This window comes from Oryx dammah, unplaced genomic scaffold (assembly GCF_014754425.2).
Source record: "Oryx dammah isolate SB20612 unplaced genomic scaffold, SCBI_Odam_1.1 HiC_scaffold_7, whole genome shotgun sequence".
Taxonomy (NCBI): domain Eukaryota; kingdom Metazoa; phylum Chordata; class Mammalia; order Artiodactyla; family Bovidae; genus Oryx; species Oryx dammah.
Window position 1 is genome coordinate 13,948,729 of NW_024070191.1, and position 12,638 is coordinate 13,961,366.

The following is a 12,638-nucleotide window of genomic DNA, read 5'->3' on the forward strand; positions in this document are numbered from 1 at the left end:
CTCAAGTTCTCTATACTGCTAATTTCCATTTCCTCACTTGGCACTTCCCTGTCAGTCCTCTCCAAGCTGGCTTCTGCCTCAATATTCGCACAGACTCCCCTTTGTCGGGGCTTCCCTGGTGGCTCAGATGGTAGAGAATTTGCCTGCAACGCTGGACACCCAGGTTCGATCCCTGGGTCAGGAAGATGCCCTGGAGGAGGAAATGGCAACTCACTCCAGTATTCTTGCCTGGAGAATCCCATGGACAGAGGAGCCTGGCGGGCTATAGTCCATGGAGTCACGGAGTCAGACAACTGAGTGAATAACACGCACACACCCTTTGTCAGTATCACTTATAACCCCCTGTCGCGAACCCAATGCGTATTTCAAATGCTCCTTTCCTCGCCATTTTCAGTAGTGTGTTCCCAGCTGGCCACTGCCAAGCAGCTTCTTCCCCGGCCTTCTCACCCTCCACTCCCGCTTTCCCAGCTTCAGCTCTGGCAGTCCTTCTGGTGCCCTTTCCTAGGTCCCTGGGCGTTGGAGTCTCTTCCCTTTGCCCGTGTACTCTCTCCCTCGGTGGGATCTGAGAAGCAGCATCCTCCGGGTCGTGCACCGCGCCACCCTCACCTGTTCTTCTGCTTATTTTCCCCATCTACAACAGACTCCTCAATGCTCCTTAAACCTGCCAGGCAGAATAGAGTCTGGGGACTTCCTGGTGGTCCAGTGGTTAAGAATCTGCTTCCTAGTGTGGGGATTTCGATTCCTGGTCAGGGAACTAATATCCCACCCAGGAACAAAGATTCCACATGCCACAGGGCAACCAAGACCTAACACAGACAGGTTGACTTTAAAAAATTAGAGTCTTTGGAAATATTTCAGTAAAATCAGTGAATCAGCTTTCAATACTTTGGCCAAACGTTCTTCCCTCTTGGGGAACTGTATATGAGGGTGTCTAGGTCCCCAAGCTGACATTTAAGTCACTTAAAACCAAAGCATAAGAGGTGGATCAGACATTGGACTCACTCAAAAGTGCTACTTAAAGCTTTTGCACCAACTTTAAATTTGGAAAAACATTTTCTTGGGAGTGAGGTGCTTGCTTTTTCTGAACATCTCTAAACATATTCAGTTCCTCAGTTCTTTTCATTAACAGTGTGGCAGATGGCAGATGTTCTGGGCACAAAAATCCTTTGGTAGATATTTGTTGGTCTGCCTCATTATGTGAAAGGGTATGGATGGAACACCTAGAGAATAAGTTAAAAAATACACAGGAATTGTCTAGATTCCTCTTTGAGCTATAAAAAATTGATGCTGAGACTTTGGGCTCAAGTTCTAATATTAAGTGTGTTATGATTTCTCAACACATATATACAGACGCTGAGTCAAAGAAGAAAACAAACAAGCTGTACAAAATCCTGGAATGTGGCTATTGCACAGCTATGATGCCCTTTCCACCCTTACTCCCTCTACTGATCCACGTTCTCATTCCTGAAATAGTTTTGTGTCATACTCACCTCTTCTTAGTTTATTTCCATTTTTTGAAAACAGGAAATATATTGACATGTTCAAAACTGTAAGAATTGATGCTTTTGAACTGTAATGCTGGAGTAGACTCTTGAGAGTCCCTCGGACAGCAAGGAGATCAAGCCAGTCAATCCTAAAGGAAATCAACCTTGAATATTCATTGGAAAGATTGATGCTGAAGCTGAAATTCCAATATTTTTGGCCACCTGATGTGAAGAGCTGCTTCAGCGGAAAAGGCCCTGATGCTGAGAAAGATTGAAGGCAGAAGCGGGTGACAGAGTAGGAGACGGTTGGATGGCATCACTGACTCAATGGACATGAGTTTGAGCAAACTCTGGGAGATAGTGAAGGACAGGGAGGCCTGGCGTGCTGCAGTCCATGGGGTAGCAAAGAGTCAGACACGACTTAATGACTGAACAACAAAAATATCAAAATGATATAGAAAAGGAAACACGTGAGAAACCTCACTTCCGCCCCTACCCTCATCCACCACTTTCATTTGCATTAGTTTCCTTTATCCTTCTGGTGCTACTTTATGCTAGTCTTTTAAAGAATTTTTTAAAATTTTATACTGGAGTATAACCGATTAAAAATGTTGTGATAGTTTCAAGTGGACAGCAAAGGGACTCAGCCATTCACATACATGTATCCATATTCTCCTCTAAAATCCCCTTCCATCCCAGCGGCCACATAACAGAGCAGACTCCCTGTGCTATACAGTAGGGCCTTGTTGGTTATCCATTTTAAGTACAGCAGCATGCACATGTCCACCCAAAACTACCCATCTCTTCCCCCAACCCTTCCCCTCAGGCAACTGAAAGTTGGTTCTCTAAGTCTGTTTCTATTTGTAAATATGCTCATTGTATCATTTCTTTTTAGATTTTGCATATGCGGGATGTCACTCACTATTTCTATTTCTCTTACTTCACTCAGCATGACAATCTCTAGGTCCATCCATATTGCTGCAAATGGCATTTTCACTCTTTTTAATGGCCGAGTAATATTCCATTGCATGTGTGCGTGGATATATATGCATACATCTTTATCCATTCCTCACTTTATGCATACTCTTATACCCTCCCACCCCTATTCCTTTTTTATACAAACTACATCCTACTGTCTATAGCGTTCTGTGTTTCGTTCTTTCCCACCTCCTCAGGCATGCTGATCCTTGCCTATCAGTTTAAGAGGATTCTCCTCATTCTGTTTTACAGCAAATTGTGTTCCACTGTGCGGATATATCTTTTTTACAGTTGGGTTGCTGCCATTTTGTACCATGAAAACAATGTTGCAATGAAGAATTGTGTATATACTTTTATACGTGGACAGGTTAGTTTGAATTTCAAGACCCGTGCTTGCTACTTCGAGTAAATGATTAGAGAGCTATTGTTGGATTCTCCCCCCCAACACTTTGCACTCTTACCAGTGGGAGAATACATTTCCCCACAGCTCAGCCAACATAGTGTTATCAAACTTGAGGATTTTTGTCAGTCTCACAGGCGATGAATGATACCTTAATTTGCATTTCTCTTATTAAGATGATTAATCTCTTCTTCTGAGGTGTAAAGGATATTTGGTCTTTCTTTTTCTGTGAACTATCCGTTCATGGCCCTTGGTTCACTTTTCTATCAGGTTCTTGGTCTTTTTCTTTTTAGCCTTTTTTATTTAGCAGAGATTAGAATGGGCTCAGGGCTTTCCTGGTGGCTCAGTGGTAAAGCATCGGCCTGGCAATTCAGAAGATGCGGGTTTGATCCCTGGGTTGGTGGGGAAGATTCCCCAGAGAAGGAAATGGCAATGCACTCCAGTATTCTTGCCTAGGAAATCCCATGGACAGGGAACCTGGAGGGCCATCGCCCATTGGGGTTGCAAAACAGTTGGACATGACTTAGTGACTAAGCAACCACAAAGAACGGGCTCAACTGTCAATGTACTACAAAACTACAGCTTTAACAGAGTCTTTCTTTAAAAAGTAATTTGCAGCACACAGGACCTAGTTCCCCAACCAGGGACTGAACCTCAGCCTTCTGCACTGCTAGCACGGTCTTAGCCACTGTGCCACCAGGGAAGTTCCTGCAACAACCTTAAAGGAGTTTTTCTTGCTGCTCTCCACTCCTTGGAAATAGGAATCCCTTATTCCCAATTAGGAGAATTTTAGTTTTCTGACTTAAAAGTAAGGTATGTTTACTACAGAAATATCAGAAGAAATGCAAACCACTCATGTTTGCACTTATATTCCTTTGTTAAGTATGTAAAATAAAGAGGGAAATTCTTCCCCTCTCATAACACCTCTCCCAGAGCTGACCATCGGGGAACATTAATGGTTTATTCCATACCTCCCCTCCCCCATTAGCCCTGTTAACAATTTATGGGTAGAAAATGATTCATTTCAGTGATAGCCTTTATATTCTGCTACTCCCCATTCCTCAAAGCAAGGAAACAAACAAAAATATGGTCATATTTGGGGGCTGTGGTTTGTGAGAACTTAGTATCCTTCCTGGCATCATGTAATTTTAGAAACAGGGCCTTCTGAGAGGGCCCTAGAGGGAACAGGAAGGCTCCTTTACCCTATTTGGTAATTTACCACCATCTCAAAGTGTTTGATTAAACGGTCCCGTCACATCATCGTTGGTCCTCCCAAATCAAGCTCTTGGTTAAAAATATTTTAACTTCAATTAGCAGCACATCAGAAACAATAACAGAAACTTGAACGCATTGGTCATTTTAAATTAAAATTTGTATTTGGAAATAGAAATGCATAATAACAAACTTTTTACAAAATTTTCACATAGGAACATACCTTCTGATCCCACAGCATGCTTCATTTACTCAGAAAAAGTTACAGACACAATCAAAACAAAGAGCTTTCATTTATAAATGTGAGCACCGTTGTTTAGCACAAGAAAGCTCACGGGAACCAGTGGGTTACAGTGATGCAGAAGGTTCAGCACCTCCTGAGCAGGCTCAGAGCCTCCCGGGTCTGCGTCCCATCTCTGGCCTTCAGTTTCCCTGGGCACCAAAGGAGGGAAGACTGGATGACTGCTAAAGTCCTGGGTGCCCTGGTTCTTGCATTTCAGAGAAAAGTATACGATCATAACTGTATCATTCTCCCTTGATTGTAAACATTAACAGAATAAAAGTTAACATGCTCAACAATTTTACTGCCGAGGGTGCTATGATTTTTTTCCCCATTTTCTGCAACGGATGGATGAGGGTCCAGACCATTAGGCCACATTCACTGCTTATACTGGAAAATGAAGAAATGCTAATGAAATTGCTTTTACGGGCTGACATTCAGGAATGGCAGAAAGGGATGTTCTGGGGTGAGTGCAGGACTTGTTCTTCGGGAGAACCGTAGCTCCTGGACAAAGTTCCGTGGTTAGGTGCACACTTGGGCATATCCATGCCCATGCGTAGCAAAAGTGACTGAGACCTTGTTAGCCATGAAGGGGAAAGAGAAACCTTAGTGTTTTCCCTAAACACTCAGAGCCTTTTGTAAACCACATTCAGGTACTTAAGCATTAATTTACACAATTCCTGAGAAGCTGAAAACTGCAGACCTCCTCCCCCCGCCCCGCCCCAGCGTCAAGTAAGAAGTGGACTGATACTCAGTGGTAGTGATGCCAAGTCTATTTTATAAAATGGGCTATCTGCAGAAAGGCGGATAAGAATTTGCTTTAACATCCAATTAAAAGCCATCCTTTGAAATAAAACAAAAATTAGAGGGCTAGGATTTTTATGATGACTCTTCCCCTCTTTGGAAAATTTCCATTTCAGAAGTTTAATCTGATTCACTTTCTTGGAGCTTCTTGCCTCGGGAGCCTCTTCCACACACACCCGTAGCTGTGAAGAATCTAGCCCGTATTCTTTTTGCTGAAGCAGTAATCTATGGCTCTGACCCCACCACACAGAGGCTGCGCAGTGTCCCTGGTCAGGCTCAAACCATCTTCTAATTATGGAGTGCCCAGCTGACTGACTGACTGTTTCTTCCTTCTACCTCACTGTTTATTTATTGTGTTTTAGTATGTCCCTATAGAATTTCTTCAACTCACGCTCTTATCAGTGTGCTCGAAGTCTGAGGTTTTGACAGAAGAGCCCTTTAGATATTCTGCAGGTACACGAGGCCCAGCAGCTGGTGGAAGAGTCGCATTTCAGCACCTTATAGTCCTCAATCCATCGCCCTTTATGATTGCTGCATTTACCCTCAGGGTCAACTTAGTTTTCTCACACCTTCCCAAGTAAAACATTTAGTTCTTTTTCAATGCTAAAACATGATTTTTTTTAAACAGCAAAGATATGCTCAGCACAAACATCACAAAACCATGAGCTCAAATAGGTGATGTAAAAATACCACTGTCTTAAGATCAAGGTCTTCACGTCTTAGACCACACGTATGGACCACCAAGTTCTAGGATACATCATTCCATATCATCATTGCTGTAGTTTGACAAAAACCATGACATGTTCCCTGATACAGTGGCATACCCACATGACTGAAATACACTACTGCAGTGTTTAACTTTTTCCATCATTGCTTGAAAATGTGTAGCATAGCATCAGCACTAAGCCTCGGTAATTAAGAGAAGTGCTAATTTACAGTCATTTTCTTCTCATAATGATTTCCACGATCCAGTTTTATTTCATCTTCGTTAAACTCAGTCTCAACTACCCAACTGTGTTTGAGGTAGCTGCACAGTAGTTCTATTGCTAGGAAGGCGGCATGTTTCAAAGTTATCACCTGGGTCATTAGGTTAGATTTAAGAGGTGAGAGGAAAATATAGTACCAGTTACACCGTTTGGTCACTTGGCATACAAGTTAAAAACAAAAATCATCCGTGTCTTTAGTGATTAGAAATACAGTTCTTTTGTGAGCATAGACATAATACAAGGAATCTGTTTCTTTGCATGAAAAGCAGAATCGGTGGAAAAGGACTCATATTCTGTCGCTACCTTTCGGTTAACCCGAGTAAGAATGTGCATGAGCTCGAGCTTGTGAGCGTACTTTTTCAGCATCTCACAAAGAGCCTGGATGAACCAGGATCCGTACTTTGAGTTTCGCCAGGAAAAGTAACCTATAGGGCAAAATATAACCAAAATATCACAGATAGTTGATGTCAGCTGATTTAATCAATTGTGACATATTCATGAAGGTAAAAAAACAACATAAACATGCATTGGTATTATTAGCCATAAAAAGAAAAATATACCATAACTTTGGTTCCAGGGGAAAACAAAACAAAAACCAAGTAGGTGTTGTCTATATACCTCTGCTTCTGACAAGGAAAACAATTGCAGGCTAACTGCACCACTGAGTGAGAATTCTACTTCCTGGGCTTCCCTTCCAATAGGGAAGAACAGGTTTATAGGCAGAAAATGCAAAAGCAAAGAAATAAAACAGGATCATTATAAGTAGCATGGTGTTGCAGTGAGATGATTGGCTTATCTAACAACCTGCTTATGTATGCACATACATTTGGGGGTCTTAAATTTGTCTACAGGGAAAAGAATGGAGTATAATAAACACATTAGAGCATATTCAAAAGTCCGAAAAGGGGAAATAGTGTATTTATCGTTCTTTTCTCAGATAAACTAGTGGATTCATTGCTGTGTTTTTGGCCACGCTGAGTGGCTTGGGGGACCTAATTCCTGGACCTGGGAATGGAACCCGGGCCCACAGTAGTGAAAGCACCAAGTCTTAACCACTGGATTACTGGGAAGTCCCTGGATCCATTGCTTTTAATCTGAACTGGAAAGATGCCTGGAGGTTAAAATAAATCATATCAACTATATTTTAAAAGGTAATACTGTTTAAAAATCCACTTGCCCCGTATTTCCAAACTTTTCAAACACACCCTGAGTTAGTTGTATGAGTAAACAAGTACATGATCAGTATATATTAATTTATATGATGACAAGCACACACACACATAACGTGTAATACAACCACAGACAAAGCGGAGGTTGATAACCTAGCCATAAACCATTTTTAACCTTATTTTCTCTTGTTCCACTTCTACCCACTCATATGCTATTCATGTTTATCCTTTCAGTTTCCTAGCTCCCAAAGAATTCCTGGAAAACACACCTCTCTCCTATTTTAGGAAGTGGGCGAAGCTCTGATTTGGCCTGTATTATAATATGGATTCCAGGTGGTGTCAAGTTCATGAATGACACTGTGTAAATGTGCTTTCTTACACGGGCACATTTTCTAGCCAAACTGGGCTAAAGACCACTTTTTGAGACTTCTCCGTGGTTAGGGTACCCTAAAACAAGACACAGTGGCTTTTTATGGATATCAAAATCCCTATAGCCTTTGGAACACACTCTTCAGTGTTTAAAATCGACCTATTTCAGTATCTGTAAGTTTCTTACCAGGTGCTGTAGAATATGCATACAAGAAGTCTGCCTCAACTGGTATTTTCTGACAGGCCATGTCGTCCTCAGAACCACTGTCTGTCTCAATACCACAGTCCAGTTCTGTGCCTCGGCAGGCCTAGAGGTTAGAAAATAAACACCTATTTAAAAATTAGAAAAAAAAGAAAAGAAACATTTATTGGAAAAAAATGCGTGTACATTCATAAATGCGTAACTTATTCCTAAGAAATTCAAAGGCTCTATAAAAACTGATGTTAATTATTCAGAATCATTTTGCTAGAAGTCTAAAAATTAAAGTTTATGCTATGTCTCCTAAGCAGTGGTTTAAATAAATAAAAAAGTAGCAATAGTTTAGTAGCTTCAAGGAAAAAAAAATTAAAAATCCTTTGGATAATCCACAATGGAGTAAATTAATCCCTAAAGAAGCCTCAATAACCAAATCGCTCAGTTATCTATTACCTGAATAATGAAAAGTTTGGGTTTTCCAGTCAGACTTCTGCAACAGTCCCCTCTGAAGAAACTTGCTAATTTTTTCAGATCGACGGGTCCATTGGTTCCAAAAATGATTCCTTCTTCACCATGGCTTAGAAGCACGCAAATAAAACTGCTCCTTTTGCTATGGTCTTCTTTAGAAACTGGAAAAACAGTTATAGACAAAAAAACCAATGCAATTTTATTCAACAATTTCATATGTACTGTATGGGAGTAAGATGAAGATATCTGAGAACCGAACTAAGAGATCGTGTAAACCCAGCTTGGGGCAGAGCAACACACCTCAGACTACTCTAGGGAGTCAGTATGAATAACTCGTTTTACTTACATAAAATGTACAGAGTAGGGCTGTGTACACTTTAGTTCCACAATTCTCATGCTTTACTTTCATGTAGGTTATAGCTAGATTGTATATACATTGGACAATGAAGGTCATTCTTTTCATTATTTCTTACCGTCGCTCATTAATTCCAACATTTCTTTACGTGTAAGATCGTTTTTAATCCTGACTTCATATTTCAAGCTCATGAAGGTTTCCCTGAGGTTTGCTGCATCCACGTCTGTACCAGATCTACAGGCCATGCCTTGAACAGAAAGTTACTTTTAATTGCATGAAAAAAAAAGATAAACTGCTTTGAAATGAACTATTCAGGGATCCACACAATCCACAAGAAACTCTTCCTTTCAAATGCTAAGAAAATTCAATATTCTGACAGTGGTGACACTAAGTCTCTTTCATTTCTTCGCATACAAGACACTTCATGATATAATCTGTGATCTGTGTTCTCTGCTACAGTCACAAAGATGTTTTTCACAGCTGCTTAGATAGTCATAAACAAATGACTTAAATGCCTAAAAAGAGAGGTTTGGTTAAATAAATTATAATTCATTTATAATATGGGATACTACGTTGCCACTGAAATTTTGTAGACAAAATTTTGCCATAGGAAAATGGTCACTGTCATTAAAAGAAAAAAAAAAGAGTAGAAAATAAAAGGATCCTACTTTTAAGAAAAAATTATACACACACACATAAACATACACAAACACATCACCATACACAGACATATATATCAACACATTCCTCACACACTCAGAGGAACTATTTCTTTGATTCTAAGTTTTCAACAATTCTAAGATACATCAGTAGTTTCATCGTTATCTTTTTGGGGGAAACAAAAAAACCCCCATAAACCACTAGGCCACATTAACACTGTTCAAAAGCGTCTAAGCCTTCCGACCACGATGCAACCACGATCACGACCGGCTTCATCTGCAGAGATGTGGGACCCACAGCACAGAAGAGTCCAGCAGAACTCGAACAAGGCTCTGCAGCTGCTGTGTGGCCTGTACTCCGTAGTCCTGGGCTTTCCTCACCCCTTAGAGCGCCTTCCACACGCATGTATGGACTGACCGAACAATGCCCTCAGATTTAAAAATCTAAAGTGTTAGGCATAGTAGGGGGAAGGCACTCAGAATTGAGTAAACTTAACACATGGAGGAGGCAATGGCACCCCACTCCAGTACTCTTGCCTGGAAAATCCCATGGGTGGAGGAGCCTGGAAGGCTGCAGCCCATGGGGTTGCTAAGAGTCTGACACAACTGAGCGACTTCACTTTCACTTTTCGCTTTCATGCATTGGAGAAGGAAATGGCAAGCCACTCCAGTGTTCTTGCCTGGAGAGTCCCATTGACAGCGGAGCCTGGTGGGCTGCCGTCTATGGGGTCGCCAAGAGTCGGACACGACTGAAGTGACTTAGCAGCAGCAACACATTAAAAAAAAAAAAAAAAACTAGATGTTTCCAGCTCCAAATTATTGTTGATTGTCTCTGAGTGGTGTGATTATCAATGATTTAAATCTGTTTCTTTTGCTAATCTGTAATTTCTGAAACTTATCGCCATATATTATTTTTACAAAATTAGAAGTAAGCTCATCAAGGTTTTGACATTGGAAAAGGGACCACTGGGCATTTGTGTGACAAAGCAATTAAATTCTGGTCCTGGTTTGTGAGCCACTTAATAGTTGAACAGAAGACACCAGCCTGCCAGAGATGGTTTTGAGAACCTGACCTTCCCATTTCAAAGCAGAAAAGGAGCTCACTGTAAAGGTAAAGTCAGATTATGGGCCAAAGTGTCTTGGGGAGAGAGTTGAACAATGTGCCCCACCCCCTTTAAAGATAAGTAAGTACTCAGGCTGCTGTTGTTTGGTTGCATTGTGACCCCATGGACTGTAGCCCGCCAGGCTCCCCTGTCCATGGGATTCTCCAGGCAAGAACACTGGAGTGGGTTGCCATTACTTTCTCCAGGGCATCTTTCTGACGCAGGGATCAAACCCACGTCTCCTGCATTGGCAGGTGGATTAACTACCACTGAGCTGCCTGGGAAACTTGGGCTGTAATGTACACACGATAAACGTATGCTGTACGTTATACATGAAAATTGTTAAGAGAGTAAATCCTAAAAGTTCTTATCACAAGGGAAAAGACTTTTTTCTATTTCTTTGATTTCATATCTGTATGAGATGATGGCTGTTCACTAAGCTTATTAAGGTCATCATTTCATGATGCATGGAAGTCCAGTCATGCTGCACACCTTTAATTTATGCGGTGCTGTGTGCCAATTATATCTCAATAAAACTGGAAGAAAAACACAAAACCCCAACAAGTTCAACAACGTAAAATTTTATGGAAGAGGGCATTATAATTAGCAATGCGAGTCAGAATACCTAAGGTTGAAGGTGGTCTCTTAACTTAGAGCCAAAAGCAATATAAACGGGCCAGTTTTAGACACTCATTTTCAACTACACTTTCCTCGTTCCTTATAATGAATCTAACACCCAGTCCTGCTTATCTCTCCAGTGTAATTTTGCTTTTTCCCCTTTTCACCAGCATTATGATAGATAGCCTCCTAAAGTGAATCAGGAGATTCTAATTTCTTTAATTAAAATTCTAATATGATTAATATGCCAATTCAGAGTTAATCACAGTACCAATTTAAAAGTGAAAAAAATGAAGGAACAGTCAGTGTTGATTCATATGGTAAATTATGCAAGTCAAGTGAACACTATTTCGGGAATGGGACATTATATAATCATTACAATAGCAGATATGGAAATTATACAACAACACAAAATACTCTTACATTACATTAAATGGAATAAGCAGGATACAATATTGCTTACATGTTATGGATAAAATTTAACTTTGAAAGAAACTGTTAAGGAAAAATTACAAGTAATACAGTAGGAAGTTAACTAGCTTTTTTAGGATAATGAGTGGAGAAGGCAATGGCACCCCACTCCAGTACTCTTGCCTGGAATATCCCATGGACGGAAGAGCCTGATAGGCTGCGGTCCATGGGGTTGCTAAGAGTCGGACACGACTGAGCGACTTCACTTTCATGGGTTGGAGAAGGAAAAGGCAACCCACTCCAGTGTTCTTGCCTGGAGAATCCCAGGGACGGGGGAGCCTGGTGGGCTGCCGTCTATGGGACTGCACAGAGTTGGACACGACTGAAGCAACTTAGCAGGAGCAGCAGCAGGATCATGAGGGATTTTATTTTTCATATACTCTTAAAAAAAAGGAAAAAACCTCTGAAATATGCTATTAGATTCAAGCCAGACATGTACAGGGACTGAGACGTGGATCTGGGGATCAGGCTATTGTGACCCTAAGAGCAATTTCTATAGAGTGGTCAAGGTGATGGAAAGAAGAGGCCAAGTTTAGAAAATGCGTTGTCAAGACTTAGGGAAGGAGACAAAAATCAGATCAAAGCTTAGGGGGCAGCAAGATTAAAAAAGATAAGGTTTCTTTAAGGTGGGGAGTCTGTCTTCTTTTCAGGGGAAGACAAAGTCAACAGAACAAAGGCCCAGGAGGTGAAGTGATACAGGGGTGGATTCCCAGCTCGGGCTGGGTCAGGCACACCCAGGCCGAGAGGTCCAGCTACTAAATTGTGGGACTCTGTGCAAGGACTCTTCACCTTTCGGTAACTAATGGCGGTTACTTTCACGGTTACTAGAAGAATTAAATAAGATTTCTGTGAGATGCCTCATGCAGTTCCTGGAAAGGAAAAATACTTCTCCTTACTATTTGGTGAGATCCTTCCATTAACATGAAAGAGGGAGCAGGAAGATAAAGAAGCAAGGGTTACACAGAAGTCAGGCCTGGGACTTCCCCGGTGGACTGCTGCTGCTAAGTTGCTTCAGTTGTGTCCGACTCTGTGCGACCCCACAGACAGCAGGCCACCAGGCTCCTCCATCCCTGGGATTCTCCAGGC

The 12,638-nt window shown here is 41.4% G+C and overlaps 1 protein-coding gene across 2 annotated transcripts in view; it reads right to left on the minus strand.

Annotated features, from left to right (window-relative positions):
- Window positions 1-4,216: 4,216 nt before the first annotated feature.
- Window positions 4,217-12,638, minus strand: part of CASP3 (caspase 3) — a 23,129-nt gene continuing 14,707 nt past the window's right edge. Inside the window, exons 4-7 of one of the 2 annotated variants that reach the window (XM_040243046.1) lie at window positions 8,820-8,948; window positions 8,332-8,507; window positions 7,870-7,990; window positions 4,217-6,569 (exon numbers count right to left, since the gene is read on the minus strand). In XM_040243046.1, the coding sequence (XP_040098980.1) occupies window positions 6,346-6,569; window positions 7,870-7,990; window positions 8,332-8,507; window positions 8,820-8,948 (650 nt within the window). In that variant the 3' untranslated portion in view covers window positions 4,217-6,345. The remainder of the gene's footprint in view (window positions 6,570-7,869; window positions 7,991-8,331; window positions 8,508-8,819; window positions 8,949-12,638) is intronic. The other variant, XM_040243047.1, reaches the window with a different exon arrangement.